The sequence below is a fragment of the Arvicola amphibius genome, chromosome 10, assembly GCF_903992535.2.
Source record: "Arvicola amphibius chromosome 10, mArvAmp1.2, whole genome shotgun sequence".
In the NCBI taxonomy this organism is placed as follows: domain Eukaryota; kingdom Metazoa; phylum Chordata; class Mammalia; order Rodentia; family Cricetidae; genus Arvicola; species Arvicola amphibius.
The window spans coordinates 81657344-81683801 of NC_052056.1; the positions used below are offsets into that span (position 1 = coordinate 81657344).

The following is a 26458-nucleotide window of genomic DNA, read 5'->3' on the forward strand; positions in this document are numbered from 1 at the left end:
CAGGTGTCATTCCTAAGTACCATCCACCTTTGTAAAATTCTTTCACTTGCTAAGTAGGTCAGGTCAGCTGTCATCTAGCCACTAGGGGCCTGCCTGTCTGTCTCCTCCACTAATATGGCAAGTGTGAGTCACCAAGCTCACCTCTGTGGATTCTGGGATCAAACGCACTTCCTGACTGAGCTATCTCTCTAGCTTCTTTCCAGACAGGTTCTCTCTCCTGTGTCCCAGGTTAGTCTCAAAGTTGCTATATGGCCAAGGAAGACTTGAACTTTTGGTCCTCCTGCCTCCTTCCCAATGTAGGCATTAGGTATTTGCCACCATACCCAGATCTGTGTCTTTTCCTTGTTTCAATAATTGGCAGCATACTTCCCAAGCAAGCCATACCATTCCCAAACAATGTCCAAATCCACGAACCCCAGAAGTTGCTGCTGGCATTTGTGCGTATGTGTGTGGTGGTGTTAACTGAACCCAGGTCTTTGCACCTGCTGGGCAAGCACTGCAACACTGAACTATCTATCTAGTTCCTGCTGACATTCTTATAGGCCACTCCATCGATACTTCCAAGGCCTAACACCCAGGACATGTGAGGTTTGTTTCTCTCTCTTTTTATACAGTGTCTTATGTAGCTTGGGCTGGCCTCCAAGTTGTTATGTAGCCAATGATGACCCTTCTGTCTCAGCTGGACACTCCCATTTCTTACAGCTGTTTAACAAGCTGTTTTATTGAAGTGAAAAGAGCTTTTTTTGGAACTATCATCCTGACTCAGCGGTGGTGGGGGGCAAGGGATTGCCTTTGGATCTAAAGGGCTTTTTTTTCTTCGCAAGACAGGATTTCTCTGTGTGGCCCTGGCTGTTCTGGAACTCACTTTGTAGACCAGGCTGGCCTTGAGATCCATCTGCCTGCCTCTGCCTGGGCAGAGTGCTGGGATTAAAGGTGTGCACCACCACCGCCCAATTTAAAGGGCTTTCTTCAAGTAATGAAGAAAAAGCATGACGAATAATCCCAAGAATGTATTTACTGCCACTGGCATAAAAACAAGCAAACCCATTTATTAGATACATAACTCAGATTTTAATACTGCTTTACATATTTTCTTTGTGAAATAATTCCTATAGTTTTATTAACCAAAAATGTTAACTGGTAACAGATTTGTTTAATGTTCACTTGTCAAGCACAGTGGATGGGGGAATATGGCAAAGGCTTATATACAATGACGGGAGTTCTTTTCATGCATGCTGCATGACGGTACATTTAATTCCTTTTTACATATTCTCAAAAACATTCAAGTGAAGACAGACTCAGGCTGACTGATAAAACTCTTTTGTATGTTGAGGTCCTTCGTTTTATCTTTTTGTGATAAGAAAATTCAAAATTATTAATGTTGAATTTCTCATCGTACATTCATTTAAAAATACAGTAAAAACCCACAGACTTTTGTAAAAAGGAGGCTACAGATCAGTTACTTTAGCTGCTCTAGGTGGCTTAGTGCGCTACTGGGATTATCTGCTGAAGAAGGGGAGCAAAACCAACAGCTGGAGCAGTTCTTCCAGCTACTCAGCTGCGGTTCAGAAACAACACAGAGAGGAGGACGATAGTCATGAAGCCACACTGCTGTTTCTGGCCTGCTCAGTCTCATCCTGGCGAGCCGTTTAGCTGTGTTCTTTCTCATAAAGGTAAAAAAATCCTAAATGAAGACACATTGCATATACTTTTTTTTTCCAAAATATAGATCTTTAAAAATATATATATATATATACATATAATATAGATTGAAATTATGTAAAACCAATAAAGAAAACCCACTGTTGGGTCTGTGGGTGCAGCATATAGATTATAAACGTCACCACAGCAGTTTGGGGCTTTCCCCTCCCTTTTACCTGTTTCATGATTTATAATCATGCCCTGTGTATTGTCAAGCCTGGAAGAAGGCACTACTGAGAGCAGGTAGTGCAGAGCTTGGATATTTAAAATTATTTAAATGAGTACATGAAAATGCCAAGTGGCACACTTTGTCTGCAGCTCATTCCAGTGTCAAAGCACAACATCAACATCAACAAAACCTAAATATACAGAAATAGCCAGGAAATACTTTAGTGCAAATATGAGAAATAACAGCATAATTTAAAGTTTCTTAAATAAAGTATTGTCAGGGTCCAGCTCGTCCCACGGTGTTTCTCTAGGAACAAAAGAGTAATGGCACCTGGTACAATGTCAGAAATCTTCAAATTCCAAAAAAGAGGATGGAAGTAAAAGCCCACCTACCAAATATTTATTATTTTAACTTATGAGGAGAAATGAAAGGGTAATGTGTTGAAGATCAAAATATTTTCTTAGATTTGTTGACAGGGGTCAAAAAATAACGAGTTCTCCTCAAGCTGCATGTGCAGTGCTGGTGGAAAGCTGCTGGCTGCGGAGCCGCGAGGCCTCAGAAGGTCTCGTCATCGTTGCAGTTGGTTGCCCAGTGCCCAAACATCTCACAGATCTCACAGTAAGGCCGCTCCTCACTCCGGCTGCCATGGTGCGTGGAATGTGGAGGGTCTTCCGACACCTGTGTCTGGGTGGGGCAGTCCTCAGTGTCGTGGAGATCAAAGCAGTCACAAATGTCACAGAACAGGCGGGGTTTCTTCTTGGATTGTTTCTCCTGATCGTCACTGCAAACGTCAACACAGAGGATCAGGGAGGTGGCAGAAAAAGTCAGGCCACAGAACTCAGACTTTAAAAGGACACAGGGACTAATGACAGCACATCTAGGGCTCCCAGGAAAGGCAGGACGAAGTTTTCTAAAATGTGCAGTTTAGGCCGAAGAGATGACTCAGCCATTAATAACAGAGTCCCCAGCACAGTCTGATGCATCTTCTGGCCTCCAAGGGTACTAGGCACACATGTGGTGCACACATATACATGTAGGTACAATATTTACACACACAGACTGAATCTAACAGAATGAGCAGGTCACTCTTGCCAGACGTAGGGTGGTTTGTCCTGGCAGTGGTCATGCAACACCTGATCTTTTTATCTGACGGCCGCTGGAGATCCTGACCTCTGACGGACCAAGCCCCGCCATACCTGTCATAGCTGTTCAGGTCGTCCCCGTTGCCGTTCAGCGCAGCTTCAGACATCATCTCCACCTTCATCTTGAGGTCTTGATTCTTTCTTTGAAGGTCCACTATTACTGAATTGAGGAAATCAATCTGATTTTTTAAAAGAAAAAAAGCAGTGAGATATGAAAATGCCATACAGCTGGAGTTTAGACATTGAGAAGTATGTGCCACAGTAGGCCCAACTGTGTCTGCTATAGTCTGTGCTTTCCAGTCTCAACAAGGAACAGGCGTGCTGAGGGTGCAGGACGAACTATAGGGAACTGGAATGAGATCATTGCTAGGTGAAGGGGGGCAGAGAAGTTTCTTCCCTTTTCCATCTCTCAGTGTTTGCTACTAAGGAATGTGTGTGTGTGTGGGTATGTGTGTGTACGCACATGTGTGTATCACTTTAAATTCATGTCGCTGAATCTGAAGCTGTGGACGGATAAGTTTTACATATCATTCAGACAAATGACGCTACACTTAAATCACAAGTCTGTGGACTGGTGAAGTGCCACTGATATTTTTCAACAAAACACCACACTGTCCACAGTCATAATCTTCCTTCCTTTTTTCTTCCTCGAGACAAAGTTTCTCTGTAACTTTGGAATCTATCCTGGAATTAACTCTTGTAGCCCAGGCTGGCCTCGAACTCACAGAGATCCGCCTGCCTCTGCCTCCCGAGTGCTGGGATTAAAGGCGTGCGCCACCACCGCCCGGCTGCACAGTCATAATTTCACAATTCTGAATGCTCAGGCAAGGTTTAGTTTTTCCTTCTAATGTGCGTGTGTGTGCGTGTGTGTGCGCGCGTGTGCATGTGTGTGCGAATCCATGGCTGAAAATACAGTTCAGTGGCAAAGCTCTGCCTGGTATGTGAGGTCCTGGGTTCATTTCCTGGATTCCTAAATAAATAAACAAATAAAGAGACATTAAAACTGTCTGGGCGGTGGTGGCACACACCTTTAATCCCAGAACTCGGGAAGCAGAGGCATGCAGATCTCTGTGAGTTCAAGACCAACCTGGTTTATAGAGTCCAGGACAGGCTCCACAGCTACTGAGAAACTCTGTCTCAAAAAACAAACAAACAAAAAAAACCCTATCTAAATTCTAGAACCAACTCAGGACTTTTCTGACATGGAACTTCTCTTCAGGTCACTTGACTGCTCAACAACAGGACGGCACACCAGAGCATCTTCAGGGAAGATGCAGGGCTTCATAGAGAAGGAGACATGTGACATACGGGAAGGGCATCTGTTCCAAGACCAGCTGGGCAGTAGGGACCACAAAGTGACTGTCAGAAGGTAGCATGTCCTGAGCACTTTACACCCTTCTGAACCAAGGGGACTCTAAAAGCAAAACATCCTTTCTTCTAAAAGGTTTCATTTCTCTAAACTGAAGTTTCTCTCTCTCAATACACACACACACACACACACACACACACACACATCCTTTCTCTCCTCCCTCTCTCTCTTAGATAAACTCTTGCTACATATCCCAGGCTGACTTTAAAATCACTATGTAGATTGGGAATAGTGCATACCTTTATAGTCTAAACAAAACAAAACAAAACCTAATTCATTTTTTGGCAGAGGATGGCCTTGAACTAACTTTTTTACTTTTTTTTTTTAAAGATTTTATTTATTATGCATACTGCATGTATGCCTGCAGGCCAGAAGAGGGCGTCAGATCTCATCATAGATGGTTGTGAGCCACCATGTGGTCATTGGGAATTGAACTCAGGACCTCTGGAAGAACAGTCAGTGCTCTTAACCTCTGAGCCATCTCTCCAGCCCCTACTTTTTTTTTTTTTTTTTTTAAGACAGGGTCTCACATTGTAGTTAGCTTCAAACTAATGAGATCTCCCTGTCTCTGCCTCTTGAGTATTGGGCACATTACCACACACCTGACTTTCTTTAATTCTAGATTATTTTATGTGTGTGCATGTTATGCCTGTGTGACATGTGGTGGTCAGGAGGGGTCACTGGATTCCCTGAAATTGAAGCTAAGGATGGTTGTGATCACCATGTGAGTGGTTGAAACTAAAACTGGCTTTTCTCTCAGAGGAATTGCTGCTCTTAACCACTGAGCCATCTCCCCAGCCCCCACACGTCTTCCAAGTTGCATCTTCTAAATCATTCTATTAGGAGCTCTGCTGCAAGGCCAAGCAAACCATACACACAATCACACGTACATGTGTACACAAATAAGGAAGCATAAAACAAACCATTTGCTGATGGGAAGAAAAGTGTTGGCGGCAGCAGCAGAAACAAATGGAAGCAAAAAGGAAACGGGGAAAGAAGGAGAGAAAACAATGTTAATTCTGTACTATGCCTGTGAGACACACTAACAAAGTTAATTCTGAGTCAGCCTGAGTCCGATAGCTGTTTAAGGTACTGTTTATAATATACACCCTCAGCTTAGAATAATCACAGTGTCCTGTCACTAAAAGGGAACTGACTAAATTATGGTGCATTCACACACTGGAATACTATACAGCTAAAGAAAAAGTAAGTACAGAGTGACTTATGTGGTCTATTACTACTTATGTTAAAACACACGCACACACACACACACACACACACACACAAAACTGCAGAGGGAGCCAGCTGTGCTGGTGTTGCACACTTGTGGTCCAGCAATTGGGAGGCGGGGTAGGAGAAGCACCAAAAGTTCAAGGCCAATTAGGGCTACAAGAAACTGTCTTTAAAAGTGTGTGTGGGGGGGGGAAGCCAGATGGTGGTGGTACAGGCCTTTAATCCCAGCAATTGGAGGCAAAGGAAGGTGTATCTCTGTGAGTTCAAGGTCAGCCTGGTCTACAGAGCAAGTTCCAGGGCTACAGAGAATTCCTGTCTCAAAAAAAACAAAAAAAGAGGGGAAAATGTTAAAGCAGAGGATATTTGTGTGTGTGTGTGTTTGTGTTAGAGATAGGGCTCTTGCTATGTTACATAGGCTGGTCTCACACTCCGTGGTTTCAATGATCTGTCATCTCACACAGCCTTCCAAGTGCTAGAGCTATAGGTATATGCTGTCACATACCACATCTAGCTCTGTATTAAAACAAAACAAAACAAAATCTGCAGAGGTAAGATGTGGGTAACAGTGTCAGCAACTTGGGAAGCTGAACAGCAGGAACTGGAAGAATTTTTACTGAATGCATTCTAAACTTTCTGCACTCAGTCCATAGGAATGCATTACGTTCTCAAGATATCTAATGACTTTGAAGACAGGAAAGCAACAGAAGCACTAATAGAGGAGCATTACCTGACTCTCCTGGGCTCTCTCATCCTCTTCTGCCTGGGTATCGGTATTGCCTTATATTTAAAAACAAGAACAAGAACAATCAGAGGGTCACTGGAAAACACTGCAAGTCAGTTCCCTGTTGCTGCAGTGATGGGCTGCCAGAGGACATTCATTTTCAAGTGTCTGTGAGAACAGTGAAGTCCCTGCCTGCTCTCTGGTTACTACTGGGTCTCACAGATGCTACCCTGCCCTTTCAGGGTTCTTTCTCAAGATGACCACCTATGGGGTACAGGTGCCTGATTTTTAAGGATGCAGTGTTCTCCATTCTTCTTTGTTGCCTTGCACTTGAGACCTCATGGTTGCTTGTATGATGGCAGCTGTCATGTACTGCCTCATACGAGAAGACTCCACACCAAGCACACTTGTGACTAGCCCTTGTTTGATTCAACAGTGGGAGAGCTGGGGGCACCTCTACTGGGAAAAGCCCCCTGGAGAAAGCCCAGTACGGGAATGAGAGGAGGCACATTTTAGGATGGGCATCCTTTTACCTGATGAGCTGCTGAGCTGCCTCTTGTTCTCCTTGAGCTGAAGCTCCAAGTTCTTGACCTTGAGCTCAAGCTTCACCTTGTCAGACTCCAGCGTCTGCACCACTGAGTGCAGGGACTTGGCAGAGGCATTCTCTCCGCGGAGCACTGTGACCTGCAACACAGATGCTGGGCTCAGGACGGGAGGAGGGGCGGATCATGGCGGCCCCAAAGCACCGTGGCCGACCATCCCCACAGCACCCTACCTCACTCCGCAGCTTCTCCAGCTCGGCATCCTTCTCTGTGAGTAAGGCACTGGTGAGACTGATGGACCTCTGCAGGGACGCTTTCTCTTCATCTGCGTCCTTTATGTACTCGGATTCTCTAAAGACCAGAGAGTTAAAAGAGTTCCAGAAATCAGTGGAGGGAGTGGTCAGCAAGCAACTGTTTCAGAACAGACTTGAGAGTAACTTTAGTTTACATTATATAAAAAAAGGTGTAACAGGGAAGTTGCATAGGGATCAAGGCTGTTATGCCTGTAAATTTTACTTACTGCGAGGGAGAAAAGGTTTAGCTATGCACAGGCATGCAGAACCTGCATGTCATTGTGTCCATTTGAACTCAAAAAGACAAGTTAATACTGTGGGAAGAGGTAGGTCTTTTAAAAACTGTTGTACCACCCCCCAAAAAATTACAGCAATATAGAACCCCACCTTGAATACTGTTACTTCTGGAATAAATAATTACCAAGCAGTGACAATTAAAATACATACATGCAAAGCAATTACAGATGTCATGCAGAGCAGTTTGATGCTGGAAGTATCAGTTGGTTCTCACTAATTTCAGTAACTTTTTAGTAAGTTCTGAGGTTGTGTTTTTTAAGATTGTGTGAGCCAAAACAGTAGCAAAGATAAATATTATTCAAACTGAAAGATAACTGCATTTCAACCAATCTGAAGAAGGCCCGGGGCTGCTTTTAGAACTGAACTGCAGAAAGGCTATGGGCAACACAGAAGAGAGGGGTTTCGCAGAGCCGAGTTCCTGTTTCCGCTGGCTCACTAGAGGGCGGGAGAGGCCTCTGGAGAACTGTCCGCTGGACTGGAGTCCAGGTTGAGGGAGGAAAGGGATGGGGGGATACAAAGAGGCTGGGCAGGACACAGGGAGTCAGCCCCAAAGGAGGGCAGGCAGGGTGTGTACATGTGTGATGTGCATGTGTATTTGAAGGTGTGCTGTGACATAGGAACATGCTGATTTATGAAAGGCAGGACTTAGTGACAGGACCACACGAGCGCAGTGCTACTCCTAGCCTGGATCCTGGACGAGAGAAATGACTGTGACAGACAACTGCAGAGAGCCGAGGGGCAATGGCTTTGTGGTTTGGGCATGGGTGCTGAGCTATGTGACATGTTCATAGTGGGGCAGCTGACTAGGGAAACGAACTGACTACACTACCTTTATAACTCTTTTACAAAGGTAAAATTTTTAAAATTAAAAGTTTTTAATTTTTAATAAACAGATCTTATGTCACCGAATTACTTCAGGGAAAACAAAACAAGAGAAAAATGTCTCAGGCTAGCGCTCAGGCCACACAATCTCAGACACTGCACCATGGAGGTGGCCACCAGCAAGAGTTTGTAACTAGGAATTGAGTGGCTCTAGGAGAAGCAGGCAGGTGATGAATGCAGAGCAAGCGGCATTTGGTCTGTTTTCAAATCACCTGGGGGAATAGGACTGGGAGGGCCAAGTTAGAGATGGCAGAGGAATGGCTGGTTAGTGAGACCCAAGGTATCCGGCACATGAATTACAAAATTCTCATGGCTCATGGCAAACTGAAATTCTACACGAAGATGGAAATAAACGTGTTGTATTGGTCTCATTGTGTGGCTCACACCTTTACACTCCAGATTGGTAAGTAGCAGGAGAAGAATCTGAGACTTTCCCAAGTGCTCTAAATTAGTAACCCTGGGAAGAAAGGGCACTGGCACGGCCAAGTCCCGGGTGAGCGCTAGGAAACGGGGCCATCTTAGAGCTCAGGGGGGCGTCTGGAGCAGGAGGAACAAACAGGCACTTTTGCGGTGTGGAAAGTAAAGTTCTGGTGCCACCCAAAGATGCAGGAAATCTGGATTTCTCTGAAACATAGTTAGTATTCTGTTCTTCTGTAAAAATGAATTCTGAGCCGGGCGGTGGTGGTGCATGCCTTTAATCCCAGCACTCGGGAGGCAGATCTGTGAGTTCAAGACCTGCCTGGTCTACAAGAGATAGTTCCAGGACAGGCTATCCAAACCTACAGAAAAACCGTGTCTCGAGAAAGGGGGAGAGAGAGAGAGAGAGAGAGAGAGAGAGAGAGAGAGAGAGAGAGAGAGAGAGAGAGAGAGAGAATGAATATATGAATTCTGGAGCTTTATTTCAAGTAGCACTCAGATTTGAATTTTTTTAAAGTTTTAACTTTCTAAAAATTAGCAGGACTAGGGTTTGTTGAAGACAGATGTGAATTCTCCTGTGCTCAAAGACCTAGACAGCTAAGATCCACAGGCACTTAGCATCAGGGAGGGACAAAGCAAAGGATACATGCTGAAGAAAGAGATGGCTCAGTGGTGAAGTCACTGCCGCTAAGTCTGATCAGTTTGATCCTGAGAAGCCACATGGTAAGAATCCTCCCCCACCCCCAACACATAGTATGTGTTAAAAGAAGAAAAAGGAAAAGAAAGAGGAAGAAAGAAAGAAAGCAGGAGGTCTACCAGATGACAGGGCACAGAGGCTTGGCAGCTCGCCTCTGTGACAGATCTTCAGTGGTGGCTTCAGTGTGACAATTTCTATGCCCTGATTCCTCTGTACAAACTAAGAGGGGCTGAATTAAAGCATCTATGCCAACATTACTGACGTATGAGAAGCTATGTTGGCTAGAAGGGTTTCCTCATACTGCCAATAGCAAGAAGGGACGATAACAGCATAAAAGAAGGGCTTCAGGGCCAGAATCTCTTGTCCCATCCCTCAAGGGAACGTGTCGCTCAGATTCTTCTCTTACTACTTAAATAAGAAATAAAGTCCAGTAATGAAGCAAATACCTTAAAGTGTTACTGGGCAGGCTTTAAAATGCAAGGTGATAAGAACCAAATATTAGAAACATGAAGAAAAATGCAAATACAGTAAGGAGAACTAAATTTGTACCCAAATTCTTTGCTGTGTGTTGATATAAAAAAGTGCATGTCTAAGTGTGTGTGTGTGTGTGTGTGTGTGCACACATTGCTGAGCATATTTTACAAAACAAAAGCAAGACACAGAGGGACAAAGGCAGCCAAAAATATATACAACAATTTGGTTTACTAAAAATATATGAGATTTATTTATTATAACGTGGATAGACTTTCTTTAGTCTTACCATGAAAGACACACAGATATAGCAAAGGAAGCAAGAGTAGGAAGGGAAAAGAGAGGATGAGGTGAGCACTGGTAAGTAGCGCAAGCTCGGAGACAGTCAGACAGTTACAACCCACAGGGAGCCGATGAGCTGGGCAGCGCAGGCCGCTTCAGAAGTGGAGGCAGTACTTGCATTCCTCGCAGGGCTTACATTCTGTACTACCGGTTGAATTAAGACCCCCCCATAAACCCATGTCTAAAACTTTGGCTTTGCTGTTCCTTGTTTGACATTAAAAAACTCAGAGCAAAAAGGGAGCCAAGCTAGCTCCCCAGGATGCATCAGCCTGGACAGCTGTGGAGGAGCAGGGGCCTCCAGTTCAGCAGTGAGACAACTGTGCCTTACCAGCTAGATCCCTGGGAACTTGTTTCCCCCTCTCCTGTTTTTGTTTGGTTTGAAGACAGGGTCACCATGTAAGCCTGACTGGCCTGAAACTCACTGTGTAGACCAGCCTGGGCTTGAACTTGGAAAGATCCTCCTGCCTCTGTCTCCCCAGGGCTGGGAGACAATACACTGCCTGAAACCTGTTCTTAAAGATGTGTGTTCAACTGTACCCAATTTTTCAAATGATCACAGTTTTAAATTCAGAGAAAAATGTTCACTACATATTGCCTGCAATACAATGTCTACAGATACCAAAACCACGAAGCAAATACAAGAGGACACTACTGATCTCTTTAAGATAGTCTCACGTAGCCAGGCTGGCCTTCTACCCTCAAGTGCTGGGATTACAGGCATATGCTACCATGCGAAGTTTATAATTTAAAGTTATTCTATTTATTCATTAACTCGTCATTCATTATTATGCACATGTGTGTAGTGTGCATACTATGGGTGAGGAGGTCAAAGAACTTTCCCACATGGGTCTGAAGGATAGAGCTCAGGTTGTCAGGCTTGGTGGCAAGTCCTCTTATCCACCGAGCCACCTCACCAGCCTTTAGCTTACAATTTAAATTTACTCCTTGGTGCAGAGCAGATCTGAGATCCTCAGAACCACACAAGGCTTTTCCTAGTGTGGGAGGTGCTGTATAGAATCCAGGACCTTACACCAGCTGGGCTGGGGCACTCACACTGACTCCTCAGTGACTGCTTCACCTGATGGTGGGGGTCCTGCAAGCTCCTATCATGGCCATGGAGAACACAGTCATTTCCGGCCTTCCTTTCTAACGTGAACCAAAGACAGGACTATTACTCTGCACCAACAAAGGACATTTGTGTGCTTTTATGACTTAAGCTTTTGGTAGGTATTTATGCCAAGATCATATACAACTTTAGTCCTCCAGGCAGAGTAGACAGAGTTAGCCATCACAGCATACATCGCAGAGGAATTCTTATCAAATTACATTTGGGAGGTATTTATGGGTTTAACTTGTTATTTTAAAATATATTCAAATTCAGTCTTCCAAAGCAGAAACAATTGTCCATGAGGGTTGATTAACAAGAGAAAATCGGTTTAAATACAGAAATTAAATTTATAACTTTTTCTATTTCAGAAAAATTATTCTCTTTATGTTTGTTCATCAAAATTAGCAGGAGTGGCTGGGCAGTGGTGGCTCATGCCTTTAATCCCAGCACTCGGGAGGCAGAGGGAAGCGTACCTCTGTGAGTTCAAGACCAGCCTGGTCTACAAGAGCTAGTTCCAGGACAGGCTCCAAAGCTACAGAGAAACCCTGTCTCAAAAAAACAAAAAAAGAAAATTAGCAGGAGTAACTTCTGTGTTTGGCTTTGGTGGCAGGAGACTGAAACTGGGGCCTCCATGTGTGGACAAGCATCCTGCCACTGACTGTGGAGCCTCCTAGAGCTTGCACTTCCAGACAGATCTCATTAAATTGCTTAGGGCTATCCTTGAACTTGTGACCCTCTCACCTCACTCAGCCTCCCCAGTAGGTACTGGTCTGGCTTAAATTAGGCGCAATTTTTGAGAGACACTTTGCTAAACATAATTTAGTCAGTCACATGATAAGTAAGGACCCAGGAAGTACGCAATCTTTCACGCGTCAGTAGTAAGTACAGGTACGGGGGAGAACACGGGAACCTGAAGCTCTAGGTCTCGAGCCTGCACATGGAACTCATGGGCCTGAGTGCTTAGCTAAGTTCTGGTTCATCCTCAAAAAAAAAAAAAAAAAAAAAAATGAAGACCCTACCACATCTTCCACTGGGATGTTTTGAGATTATACAGATTGGTGAATTTAAAAGTGTTGTTAAATGTAAAGGGATTACATATTGCATCAGCCCATTTTCATTCATTTGGCCCCGTTTGGGAAAGCTGCAGGAATAAGGCCTCATTATTTTTCTGTCCAGGATAAAGATGGCCATGGTGAGACTTGTGCAGTCTAGAATGTAAAGATCTTGGAGAAATTCAACAAAGGAGCCCAAGTATTTCTTTGTGTGTGTTTTCGAGATAGGGTTTCACCGTGTAGTCCTGGCTGTCCTGAAACACACTTGGTAGACCAGGCTGGCCTTGAACTCACAGAGTTCTGCTGGCCTCTGCCTCCTGGAGTGCGAGGATTAAGGATGTGAGCAACCACTGCCTGGTGAAGTACTTCTTAATTAAACCAGAGAGAAGGGAAAGGCTTCCCTTGGGCCAAGGCCTGACAGCTTTGAAATACAGCAATCTACATTGCGCAATCCAAATGTTTTTGTAGGCTAAAAAAAAAAAAAACCTTGAATTCCCAAGTGTGAAGCACATCTGTCAGACACCAGAAGGGCAGGGAAACCTTTGCTCTGACACGAAAAGCACTTCCTAAGAGCATGGGAAAATTTGGAGGTACGCTGAATCTCTTTCCTCTGTTCTTTTTTTAAAGCACAGGGTCTCAAACCTGGTATGTACTTGAGTATGACACTGATTCTCTCACTCCTAAGGGTTATAGATGGTTTTGTTGTTTGTTGTTGGTGTGGGGATGAACACAGGAGCTCATACATGTGACGCAAGCTCTCTATTGCTAAGCTATATTCTTAGCCCCTAATTTATTTTAATTACTTAGTTAAATTATTTATTTGTGATGGGTTTCATTATATAGCCCCGGCTATCCTGGAAGTCTGTAGACCAGGCTGGCCTCGAACTCAGAGACCACCTGCCTCTCTCTCCCAAGTGCTGACATTAAAGGCGTGCTCTACCACTGCCCAGCTCCTATTTTAGTTTTTGTAAAGCAGGATTTTGTAATGTTGGATTCAAATGTATGATCTTCCAGACTCAGTCTCCTGAGTGCTAGAATATAGGCATATTTTACTCTGACCTGGCCTAAATATTTCATTTCTATGAACCCCATTTATCTTTACTCAAAAGAGTTTGGGAAGTTATAAAATATTATGGAGGGATAATGAATAATAGAAACAAAGTGGTATTACTTATTAATGAAAAAATCAAGCTTTCCCACAATTGAAAACAGTATTATAGCTAAAGTGATTACTATAAATACAATTATAATATTGCTCATTACTAAAACCATTAATATGAGGCAATCTAAATTTAGTAGAGCACTTCTGAGTGAATGCAGTAAAAAATGGCTTAAAATTTTAAATTTTTGAAACTTGCACAAATGGATCTTCATAACTTGTCAATTGTGAGCACTAAAATACCACAATGCCGCTTTCTTGATATATGAAGCTGTTTTCTGTAAACTAGTACACACATGTTCTGAAGTTTTCCTTGTTAAACACACGCATCAGTAAATATACAGAGAGCCTACCTCTTTTTCATTTCTAACAACTGATTATTGAGTACAGATCTTTCTTCTTCCAGCTGAAAAACAAAAACAGAAAGAGTTCAATTGATAATAAGTCCACAGAGGCCACATAACCCACTCCAGGGCACCAGACGCCACTGGCTTCTCTCAAGGTGACTTGGCAAGAAATCACCGCCTGAGAATCAGAAATACTAAATCAGATTATAGCAACAGAATATAGATTATAGATCAGAATATAATACTTTTTTTTAAGACAGGGTCTTATCATGTAACCCCTGCTGGCTTGCAACTCAGTATAAAGACCAGCTCCACCTCCTCTGACTCTCAAATGTTGAGACTTTAGGTGTGCACCACCATACCCACTTCCTTTCCAACATAGTCTCATGTAGTCCAGGCTAGCCTAGAATCTGCTCTCTGGCCAATGGAAGAGTCCAAGAATAAGAATAAAGAAATATAGATTCCATGCCGGGCGATGGTGGCGCACGCCTTTAATCTCAGCACTCGGGAGGCAGAGGCAGGCGGATCTCTGAGTTCGAGGCCAGCCTGGTCTACAAGAGTTAGTTCCAGGACAGGCTCTAGAAACTACAGGGAAACCCTGTCTCGAAAAACCAAAAAAAAAAAAAAAAAAGAAATATAGATTCCAGAAATAAGAATGTAGAGATAAAGTTGTAGACCTAGGAGAATGAGAGCAGCTGTCAGTAGCTTTCTCAGCAGCTTAAGGATTAACTGTTAACAGTGGGTTACTCCGCTTTACAACCCATAGCTCTATTTATGAGGCTGAAGCGGCTCTCTGCAATCTTAGGGTCGCTCAGCAAACTGAGGATCAGCTTTTAGATACCCCCTGGGAACTCATGACCAGCAACTGATCATGAGCTGAGTTAACTTTTAAATGATGGGATGTACGTGACTTTTGACTTTTTCATTTTCTATTTTTCCATACCCTTCCCTGCTACGCAAAACTGGCAGTGTCAGGGGAGGTGCAGAGCCTTGGTAAACACTATCAAGGTACACCAGGGAAAAGAAAACAATGGACTAAATACAAACACTAATTTAACTGAAAAATCTTGTTAATGGAAATTGCAAAAAAGGGCAATTTGTGTCTAAGTTTCACCTCAAGATTGTAAAAATTCCTTTGTTACTGCTTAATGCTTGCTATTAAAGGAGGAGTTTGAAAACCAGCCTTTGCCACAGTCTTACAAGTCCATCTCTGGCTGTGGTCTCAGCTAGCTGATAAGCTTTTTTTTTTTTTTTTTTTTTTTTGTGCCCCATGGAGATTTATTTTTTAATTTTTTTTTTACTTTTTCCTGGAATAGTTTGCTTCTGGTTTACTAGACTTCAGTGATCTGTCCCCCATCTTTGCGCCACAAGCCCTCCCCCATCTGTGGACCCAACACCAAAAATGGCTTTGAACTCTTTGTTCACCAGTGTTGGGGTATTGGTTAAGGTTATCGCGCCCAGCTCTATATTGCACATGTTAAGCTTTCAATAAACACCTGCTCACTGAATGACAGCTCCACCATTAGCATTCTGGCTGCTTTATTTAGATCAGAGGGGTGTCAGGAACCTGCAAGGCCACGTGTTCACTGCAAAGCACCTGTGATTCATCTACTGACTCAGCGCACACCTAGCAGACACTTGCCTGTCATCTACAAGACAAGGCTACAGAAGAGCTCCCTGCAGTTCCCTCACTCTGTTATAAAATCCTGCTGCTAATATTCTTCCATAAAATATCACAAACAAGGGCCAGGAAGACGTCTCAGCAGGTAAAGATACTTGCTGCTGACTGAAAACAGCCTGGTACTGGCATAAGAACAGATAGGAGGACCAATGAAACCAAATAGAAGACCTGGATATCAAACCACACATCTTCGAACACCTGATCTTTGATAAAGAAGCAAAAAAATATCAAATGGAACAAAGAAAGCATATTTAACAAGTGGTGCTGGCATAACTGGATAGCAATATGTAGAAAAATAAAAAGAGACCCATATCTATCACCATACACAAAACTCAAATCTAAATGATCAAAGACCTCAACACAAAGGCAGCCACATTGAACCTTATAGAAGAGAACGTGGGAAGTACACTTGAACGCATTGGCACAGGAAACCACTTCCTAAATAGAACCCCAGCAGCACAGACACTGAGAGAAACAATTAATAAATGGGACCTCCTGAAACTGAAAAACTTCTGTAAAGCAAAGGACATGGTCAACAAGACAAAATGACAGCCTACAAAATGGGAAAAGAGCTTCACTAATCCCACATCAGACAGAGATCTGATCTTCAAAATATACAAAGAACTCAAGAAACTGGACACCAAAAGATCACATAATCCAATAAAAAAATGGAGTACAGACCTAAACAGAGAACTCTCAACAGAGGAATCTAAAATGGCTGAAAGACACTTAAGGAAATGTTCAATATCCTTTGATGTGGAAGGGTCTTCTGTTTGAGTTGATTTCATTGGTTAATAAAGAAACTGCCTGGCTCATTTGATAGGCCAGCCCTTAGGTGGGTGGAGTAGACAGAACAGAATGCTGGGAAGTTAGTCAGACTGCCGTGCCTCTCCTCAGGGAGACAGATGCAATGAAGCTCCAACCCAAGATGGATGTAGGCTAGAATCTTCCCGGTAAGCCACCCCTCGTGGTGCTACACACATTACTAAATATGGGTTAATCAAAATGTGAGAGATAGCCAGTAAGAGGCTGAAGCTAATGGGCCAAGCAGTGTTTAAATGAATACAATTTGTGTGTTGTTATTTCGGGGCATAAGCTAGCCAGGTGGCCAGGAGCGGGGCGGCAGGAACACGGCCTGCTGCTTATCACTACAATCCTTAGTCATTAGAGAAATGCAAATCAAAAGAACTCTGAGATTCCATCTTACACCTGTAAAAATGGCCAATATCAGAAACACTGGTGACAACTTATGTTGGAGAGGTTGTGAGGAAAAGGGAACACTTTTGCATTGCTAGTGGGAATGCAAGTCGGTACATCCCCTTTGGATGTCAGTGTGGTGATTTCTCAGAAAATTAGGAAACAACCTTCCTCAAGACCCAGTAATACCACTTTTGGGTATATATCCAAAGGATGCTCAATCATGCCACAAGGACATGTGCTCAACTATGTTTATAGCAGCTTTGTTTGTCATAGCCAGAACCTGGAAACAACCTAAATGCCCTCAATTAAAGAATGGATAAGGAAAATTTACACAATGGTACATTTACACAATGAAGTACTATACACAAGAAAAAAATAACGACAGCTTGAATTTTGCAGGAAAATGGATGGAACTAGAAAACATTGTTTTGAGTGAGGTAACCCAGACACAGAAAGACAATTATCACATGTACTCACTCATAGGTGGTTTTTAAACATAAAGCAAAGAAAGCCAGCCTACAAACCACAATCCCAGAGAACTCAGACAACAATACGGACACTAAGAGAGACTTACATAGATCTAATCTACATAGGAAGTAGAAAGTAGAGAAAGACAAGATCTCCTGAGTAAATTGGAAGCATGGGGACGCTGGGGGAAGATTGAAGAGGGAGGGGAAGCAGAGAAAAACGAAGACCTCAATAAATATCATGAAAACAAAGATACTTGCTGCTGTTATACAGACACAAACCACCTTGACCAGCTTAAAAAAAAACATAAGTGTGCATGCATGTATGTTGAGTATTAGTGCACATTTGTCATGAAATCTAAAAGGTTTATTATCCAAGTTTCTCACCAGAGCCTCTCTGCTTTCCAATCCTTTTTTTTTAAATTTATTTATTATGTATACAGTATTCTGTGTGCATGCCTGCAGGCCAGAAGAGGGCACCAGACCCCACTACAGATGGTCATGAGCCACCATGTGGTTGCTGGGAATTGAACTCAGGACCTTTGGAAGAGCAGGTAATGCTCTTAACCTCTGAGCCATCTCTCCAGCCCCTGCTTTCCAATCCTTACCACAGGCTTGGAGGGCTAGCAAAGTGACCAACAAGCAAAGGCACATGGCAGAAGGAGAGAATCAACTGCTAAAGTTGTCCTCTGACCTCCACCCATCCACCCACACACCCACACACCCACATTAAAATGATAAAATCATACTTTTCATGTACGTATAATTCATAGAAATATGTTTTAAAGTTTTGGTTTTGTTTGTTTGTTTTCCGAGACAGGGTTTCTCTGTAGCTTTGGAGCCTGTCCTGGAACTAGCTCTTGTAGACCAGGCTGGCCTCAAACTCTAAGAGATCCGCCTGCCTCTGCTTCCCGAGTGCTGGGATTAAAGGCGTGCGCCACCGCCGCCCGGCTGTTTTAAACTTTTTAAGAGTGAAAAGAATAAAAACAGAGGACGGCAACTTCGAAAATGAAGAGAAGCAAGGACAACATCTGAAGTGAAAGATGCAGGGCTGAGGAAGACCCATCTTTTCTCCTCCTTTCTCCCTGCCTCCTTCCTCTTTTATTGCTTCTGAGGCAGGGTTTCATGTTCTAGCCCCAAACACACAATAATCCTCCTGCCTCAGCTGTCCCTGTGCTAGGATTAGAGGTATGTGCCATTGTGTCCATTTTATAATTTAGGTATAAATTATAAAAAATTTATAGTTTTATGATAGTTCTATTTTACAATTAAAGAATTAAGACAGACATGACAGCTCAGATCTGTAATCCCAAAATTTAGAAGGCTGAAGCAGGAGGATTTCTGTGAGTTTAAGTACTATCTGGGATACATAATGAAGCCTTGTCTCAAAAATACAACTTTTTTTCATGCGGGACCCACATGCAGCAGCAAGAGGATCACCCATGAGTTTGAGTCCAGCCTGGTCTATGTAATGATCTGTTCTGTCCCTTTAAGAGACAAGCCATGCCCACTCCCCCCCAACACTGAGGCAGGCAGATCTTCCTTCCTGCTTGAAGCCTGAATTTCTTCCTTTTTCGTCTCCCTCTCAAAGAGGCAGCTTCTGTCTCTCCCTTCTCTCTTATACTCTCTCCCTCTCTCTGCCTCTCTGTTCTTCTCTCCTTCCCCCTCCATAACCCACTAAATAAATATCCAACCTCACTCTGCATGGCGTGCCTATCCATGTCTCTGTCTCTCGCACACACAGCTGAGCTCCCTGCATGGGGCCAGCTGCCTTGGGAGATCTGTGGCGTGGTCTTGTGGCATGCCCATCTGTCTGTCTCTCCTAGAGGCCTGCTGCAGCCACTAGGGGAACTGCACCGTCCCTGTCTGGGACCACTGCCTGCTGTCACATGGCCCACTGCTGTCACTCGGGGACCTACAGCGTTTCTGCTGCTGTAGCCACCGGGGATCGGGGGATAGTGCAGCATTTTTTATTAATCTATTACAGTCTATCCAGAGAATTTCAAGACAGCAAGGGATACATAGCAAGATTCTGTCTCAACAACCCACAAAATAAAAGAGCTGAAGTATAGAATATACTTCTCATAAGAGTTCCAACACACATGCACACTTACAAAAGATGAAATACAATATTTTTAAAGAATAAAATCAACAAAGATTAGAATTTGTTTGTTGTTGTTATTGCTTTGATTTTTTGAGACAGGGTTTCTCTGTGTAGTCCTGGATGTCCTGGGACTTATTCTGTAGACCAGGCTAGCCTCAAACTCAGAGATGCACCTGCAGGTGCCTCTTGAGTGCTGGGATTAAAGGAGAGCACTACCACCGCTCAGTCCGTCTTACTTCTTTTGATGACCAAATTGGTTCGCATTTGATTTGATATGCTTCTGATGAACCCTCATCACTCTTTGAACACTTTCTTGCTGTCTCATAAACAAAATGTTTCAGACTCTGCTACCCTAAACTCTTATCCAAGGAACGTTACTTCTTTTTGGTAAAGAGCACTAGAAAGCAACTTCTGGCCTGGCATGGTGACACACACCTTTAGACCCAGCAGTCGGGACAGAAGCAGAAGCAGAGGCTGAGGCAGGTTGATCTTTTTGAGTACATGGCCAGCCTTGTCTACACAGTGAATTCCAGGACAGCCAGGACTATAAGAGAGACGCTATCTCAAAAAACAATCATACAAAAGAAAAGAACAAACTGCCATCAATTCACAGGCCTGTCATCTCAGTATGTGGGAGGTAGAAGCAGAAAGAACGAGTTCAAACCCAGCATCAGCTACATAGTGAGTCTGAGGCCAGACTGGGCTACATGAGCAACAACCTCCAGTCCTACTGGCCTTCTCCTTTTTTAAATTGTTAGTTTCTGCTTTACTTCTTTTGGACTTTTATTGTGAGGTAGACATTAATTTATAAATGTTATATCATCATGAACAGTTGAGAGTTTTCTTTCTTTGTATCTAGTAACAATTTCTGCCATAAGGTGTATTTGATATAGGAGGAGCACACTGTACTGGGTAGCTCCTGTTTCTGCATATGCTTGACGTTTTTCATAATTAAAGCTGAAAAAGAAAATACAGATGACTGGGGAAACGGAAGGTTATTATTAAGAGAAAAAGCCTACAATGATTGTGAACATTAAACCAGAAGAGGATCCAAGAACTCACATCAAAAACAAGAAAGGGAGCTAAAGACAGCTCAGCAGTTAGGAGCACCGGCTGCTGCTCTTGTAGGGAACTCTGGTTCTATTCCCATTACCATCGTGGTGGCTCACAACTGCCTGTAACTCCAGTTCCAGAGGATCCAGTACTTTCTGGCCTCCATACGTACTGCATAGACACACACACAGACAAAATACTCACACATATAAAACTTTCAAAAATCTTCAAAAAAACAAAAATAAGAAGTGGGGAAGGCAGGACAAAAAGCATACTAGGTACTTTAACTTTCAACCCATCATTTACGCTAAGAAACACAAACTTGGGTGAAATAAGGGCCAAGGACAAACTCAGAGTCAACACTAATTCTGATTTCATAGGCTCAGTAAAGTCACTCGAACAAGGATCCCAGGACCTTCCATTTTGCTTCCTGCAGTAATTTAAAACGTGCAGGCAGCAGTGCTCAGTGACCGCAGAGAGTGAATGGCCATCAGGACGCTGTGCTCTTCAGTCCAGTAGTGCGCTGCTCTCTTATGATGGAAGCTCAGCTTCTCCCAGGATGAGCCCCTGCTGAGAGTCTCAGGGAGTCTTCTCCCACCACCCTTCCCAGTGAAGTGGCTCACTCGGGCTCTTTCAGTCTCTTCTCCGAGCGAGTGTTCTGAGGTTCAAAATAGCAATTCAACACATTCTCTGTGTCTGAGGATTTCTTGTCTCGCCTCCCACACACAGACAGACAGACTTCTGCTCTTGGAAGAGCAGACAGAAATGGAGAAGGGAAGGAAAGATCCGTGGGTCTGTCTGCAACAAACTGCTCCCAGAGATGAAAGGAGGACGGCAGAGAGGACGTGTTACTCGGGGCCTCTCAAGGCAGAACTGGTTACCAGCTTTTAGGAGCAGGGTAGGAGATAGTTCAAGGACTGCCAAAATGACAGAACCACTTCTGCAGGGCCACACCCTTTTCTAGAATGGACCTCATCCAGTGACAGATCAATGGAGAATATAAAGATGGTGAGCCATGGAGACCACCCAGTGGGCAAATGCCCTTGCTGCCAACCCTGATGCCTTGAGTTTAATCACTGAGACCCATATGGTATAAGCTGTTTATACATGTTCACTGACATACACATATAATAAATAAATGAAGAAAATATAACTCTAAACAAGGGAAAGAAAGAAAAACCCTAGACATTTCAATCTAATTTGGGGCAAATCTGAAAGGCCACCCCATGCCGGGTGGTGGTGGCGCACGCCTTTAATCCCAGAACCTGGGAGGCAGAGGCAGGCGGATCTCTGTGAGTTTGAGGCCAACCCTGTCTCGAAAAACCAAATAAATAAAATGCAAGGAAGGAAGGAAGGAAGGAAGGAAGGAAGGAAGGAAGGAAGGAAGGAAGAGGAAGGCCACCCCAGACCTACAGAGTGAGCTGGAAGGACAGTTTTCTTCTCCTGTTACAGACCTGCTGGAGGTAGGGCTACATTCGTAAACACTGTACACCATACATACCCCTCAGCCCTGCTGCCCAGGGAACCTGGCCTGCAACAGTGATACACATTCAGTTTACCAATTTAAGTTACATGCGCTCTCAAGAGATGCATGAGAGATAGTGCATCCTAAACTGGTTTGAGTTTACAGGAGCACACGCACAGCTGCATTCACAGTGCTGTTTGAGTTTACAGGAGCACGCGCACACAGCTGCACTCACAGTGCTGTTTGGCCTCAGAGTGAGAGGACTGTGACTGAGGTCAATGCACACAAAGTAGGTCTTTATGCTACACACAGTCCTAATGCTGCACAACACCCAGGTGCTGAAGATAACTACTTTCTACTCAATCCCCGAGTATCTGTGCCATATTCTAGGGCAAGCCACAAATACCCTTCACTGGACAAACTGGAAGAGAACCATCCCTTCAGCCCTCGTGCCCTGGCAACCATTCACAGCTGGGACACTTGTCAGCTTCAGGAAATAGCTCTCTAAGACTCCCCTCGAATGCTAGAGAGTTGAGCAGGATGCTCAAGAAGTCTAAAGGGAGAGCTCCAGCAAGAAACTTAAAACATGTCTGCTCAGGGAAGACTGTGAGTAGCTGAACAGGTCCCTTGACCTAACTAATGTAATGCTTGACAAGTCAGACTTTCCAAACAGAGCAGAGGTTGCTAGCCTCAAGGTCCACACTGTATACAAAATTACTATTTCTCAAAGAATAATTAACTTCATTGTTTTTTTAAAAATTAAACACATTTTTTCAAAGAGATTTAACAATACTGAATAGAAACAAACTCAAAACAAGGAAAATATCCCTCAATGCTGTCACTTAGAGACAACTCAAAATAGCATCAGCTGAACGTGACTGGGGATGGACAGTGCAAATGCTTGGGTGCTGTGGGATAATGCTCATGTTCTGTAAAGTGGTCCGTCAGGGCTTCTGCTTCACAGAAGAAAGGTGGAACATGACACAGAGAAGCAACTGACAAACTTTGCCAGTACAAGGCAAAACAGGTCTTCAAGTTTCCTGATTCACTGAAAGGTCTGCCAGATACTATGGGCATGTAGGCTGACGATGGATGACCCAAATGTTACAGAAGAACTTTGGGTGACTGTCCAGGCAGCGAGATGTCTCTGTCATTTCTAGAACTTTGGAAGTTGCTTATATAATGCACTTCCTGTTAACTTATATCCTTCTGGGGTTAATATTATATCCTTCTGGGGTCTTCGATGGAGTTGAAGACTAGACATTTATTTATAATTATAGTTTTCCTTAGTTATGATAAAAGATAGATTAGATACAAAACTTTAGACTCACAAAGATAGAATAGATAATATTCTCTTTAGTTTAACCAAATACAAATAGACTAAATATTGTAACTGTAACTCTTGCTTGATAACTGTTTTGTATATGTAATTTTACTATGTTGAAGTAAAAAATCTTTTTATTTACACAGAAAGGGGGTGATGATGTGGGATGTCCTTCTGTATATGTGTTACTTTTATTGGTTAATGAATAAAGCTGGTTTGGTCAATGGCTTAGCAGAGTAAAGTCAGGCAGGAAATCTGAATAGAGATAGAAAGAGAGAGTAGGCAGAGTTGAAGGAGACACCAAGTAGCTGCCAAAGAAGTAACATGCTATGCTGGTAAGCCACAGCCTCATGTGTTAATTTAATAGTTAGAGCTACCCAGTAAGAAGCCTAACACATTGGCTCAACAATTGTAACAGATAATAAGTTTCAGAGTGGTTATTTCATGAGAGGTTTCAGGAACAGGCAGGTGGGGGTGGGGAACGTCCAGGAAGACTAGCAGGACGGAGAATACTTCTAGGTACACTTCGGCATGTGTCTGCTGAGGTCTTTGCCTTCTACTATGCGAGGCAGGCAGGCTCTCTCCCACTTCTGCTGCTGCACTCAATGCACTGTGTACTCCAGGCCAGCTGGCCCATGAACTTCTGGGAAATTCTCTTGTCTCCACCCCCCATCTTGCTTACAGGCACTGGGATAAGAGATGCACATCATCCCATTCAACTTTGTTTGTTGTTGTTGCTATTCAGACAGGCTCTCTCTCTGCAGCCCTAGATGGCTGGGAACCCACTATGTAGACTATAGATAGTCCTGGAATTCATAGAGATGAACCTGGCTCTGCCTCCTGTGCTTGAATTACAAACGTGCGTGTTTAGGTTAGGGCTTCACCCTCGTCCCTGGCATTCATATATCCAAAGAGTTTGGAATGTTCAGGTGGAAGTTCCAACTCAAACCCCCTCCCCTGGGATTTGCCTCAGTCCAGACCCCTCCACTGAGAATGTCTGCCAAATGATTACCCCACCCCATATGCTCAAAACCACTCCCACGGGGTATTAACTGTCCCCCAGAGAATAAACACATGGTTTTCCAGTCTTCCTTTTCCATATTCCGGGGGGGGGGGGTTGTAAAGCCATCTGGGAGCATTTGTATCCATTAAACCTGGGTTTTCTTTTTCTAATTCGGTTTGATTTGGTCTGATTTTGGATTATTGCATTGGAGGAGAGGCTTACTGGGATGCAGAAACTTTTCAGTGTGCCTCCTGCCTCATGGAACTTTCATGAGTACTGGAGAGCTAACTCAGATTGTGAGGCTTGTGTGTATGGTTCAGCCTTTTTACCAGATGAGCCACCTCTCTGGTTGTCTTAGAGTTTTGTTTTCCTCTTCGGTTTTTCAAGACAATGTTTCTTGTATAGTCCTGGCTGTTCTGGAACTCACCCCGTAGACCAGGCTGACCTCAAACTGAGATCTGCCTGCCTCTGCCTCCTGGTGTTGAGATTAAAGGTGTGCGCCACCACCCCTCGGTTTATGAAGGGACTCTGGTCAGCTCAAGCTTAGCAAGCATTGTTCTGGTAGACTTACTTAGCCCTTCTCCACCATTCCCTCTTCCTTGTTAAAAACCATTTGACATTCCTAAAGCTAGCCGTCAAGGTCTTATTTAGCCATTTCCTACTCCTGAGGCGACTACCAGTAATCAAAAGTCACCTTTGGCTTAAATTAAATCATCTAACATGGGGTTTCCCCTTGTATCTTTATAACTGCCATTTTCCTGTGAGCCACATCTGTCTCCTCTCTATCCAAAGGTAGTCCTCTGTCTTATTCAGAAATAAATATCCCTGCCTCCCTCCCCCCCTTTGTTCTCTTCACCTCCCCAGCCATCTCTTGTCTCTGTCTCTTATTCCCTTATTCCCTACCTTCCGTCCCTCGGGCAAATAAATCTCCTTTGTGCTGAGAACTTGAGGTGCTCTGAGCCAATAGTTTTCCTTCCAGTTCAAGATTTTTGTTTTAATAATTTTAGTAGGAATTTGCTTTTTCTGGCTAGGCACTGTTAGGATTCATGCATTATGCTGGCCCCTGTCTCCTGGCAGGATGCACCCAGGCAGTACCCTGGCCCATTCCAGCTCTCTTCCTGCTGTTCTTCTGAAAAGGCAAACAGGTCTCTGTCCCCCCACCCCTTGCATCTCTGTCTCCTTTTCTCTCCCCCTCCCACTCCCTTTACCTCAGCAAAACTCTCCACTTAAGCTTTGCGTACATGGTGTATTTGTCTCTCACCAGTCAGGTCTCTGGCTCTCACCCACCAAGGTCTTTTGCCAAAGTCCTTCTCACTCAGCAGAAATCATTACAGGCACTAAACTTTCTAAATTCTTGAGTTTCAATACAAACTTTTATTATTATTATGTGTGATGATGTATGTAATGATCTGTCTCTTTAAGAGACAAGCCACGCCCACTCCGCTGAAGCAGGCAGATCTTCCTTCCCTCCTTCCTGCTTTGCAGCCTGAATCTTCCTTTTCCCTCTCCCTCTAGATGCTTTGGTTGTGCAAGCACGCTCCCACGCTCCCTCCCTCCCTCCCTCTCTCTGCCACACTGCTCTTCTCCCCTTCTCCCTTTCCATAACCCACTAAAATAAATATCCAACCTCACTCTGCATGGCGTGCCTATCCCTCTGTCTCTCACCCATATAGCTGAGCTCCCTGCCAGGCACCAGCTGCCTTGCTAGACCTGCGGTGTGATCTCATGGCATGCCCATCTGTCTGTCTTTCCTCATTGCCTGCTGCAGCCATTCAGGAAACTGCACCTCCCCTGCCTGGGACTGGATGCTCTCTCCAGGACCCGCTATTCGCTGCCTGCTGCAGCCACTCAGGGAACTGCGCCTCCCCTGCCTCGGAATGGATGCTCTCCAGGACCGCTATTTGCTGCCTGCTGCCACATGGCCCAATGCCGCCACTCGGGGACCTGCACCAGTCCCTGCCTAGGGCTGGCTGCTCTTGGGACACGCTGCCTGCCACTGCTCAGGGACCTGCAGTGTTTCTGCTGCTGCAGCCGCGGATCCAGGGATCCTGAAGCATTTTTAACTAACCCATTACAATGTGTATGGGTCTAATTGACACTCACACACATCATCCACATGCACAATTTAATAAAAAAATGCAACACAATAACAAAATATTAAATGAATTTTGATTTGGATTAGGACAGAATTTACAGCATTTCTGAAATGGCCCTAAATA

At 43.9% G+C, this 26458-nt stretch overlaps 1 protein-coding gene across 8 annotated transcripts in view; it reads right to left on the reverse strand.

Moving 5' to 3' along the window:
* Window positions 1-1029: 1029 nt before the first annotated feature.
* The window catches only part of Clip1 (CAP-Gly domain containing linker protein 1), a 123141-nt gene continuing 97712 nt past the window's right edge, over window positions 1030-26458 (reverse strand). For all 8 annotated transcript variants that reach the window (XM_038344665.1, XM_038344664.1, XM_038344666.2 and 5 more), the window contains 6 exons: window positions 13949-14001; window positions 7111-7228; window positions 6869-7019; window positions 6342-6391; window positions 3067-3191; window positions 1030-2651 (listed from right to left, as the gene is read on the reverse strand). In XM_038344665.1, coding sequence (XP_038200593.1) covers window positions 2426-2651; window positions 3067-3191; window positions 6342-6391; window positions 6869-7019; window positions 7111-7228; window positions 13949-14001 — 723 coding nt within the window. In that variant the 3' untranslated portion in view covers window positions 1030-2425. The remainder of the gene's footprint in view (window positions 2652-3066; window positions 3192-6341; window positions 6392-6868; window positions 7020-7110; window positions 7229-13948; window positions 14002-26458) is intronic.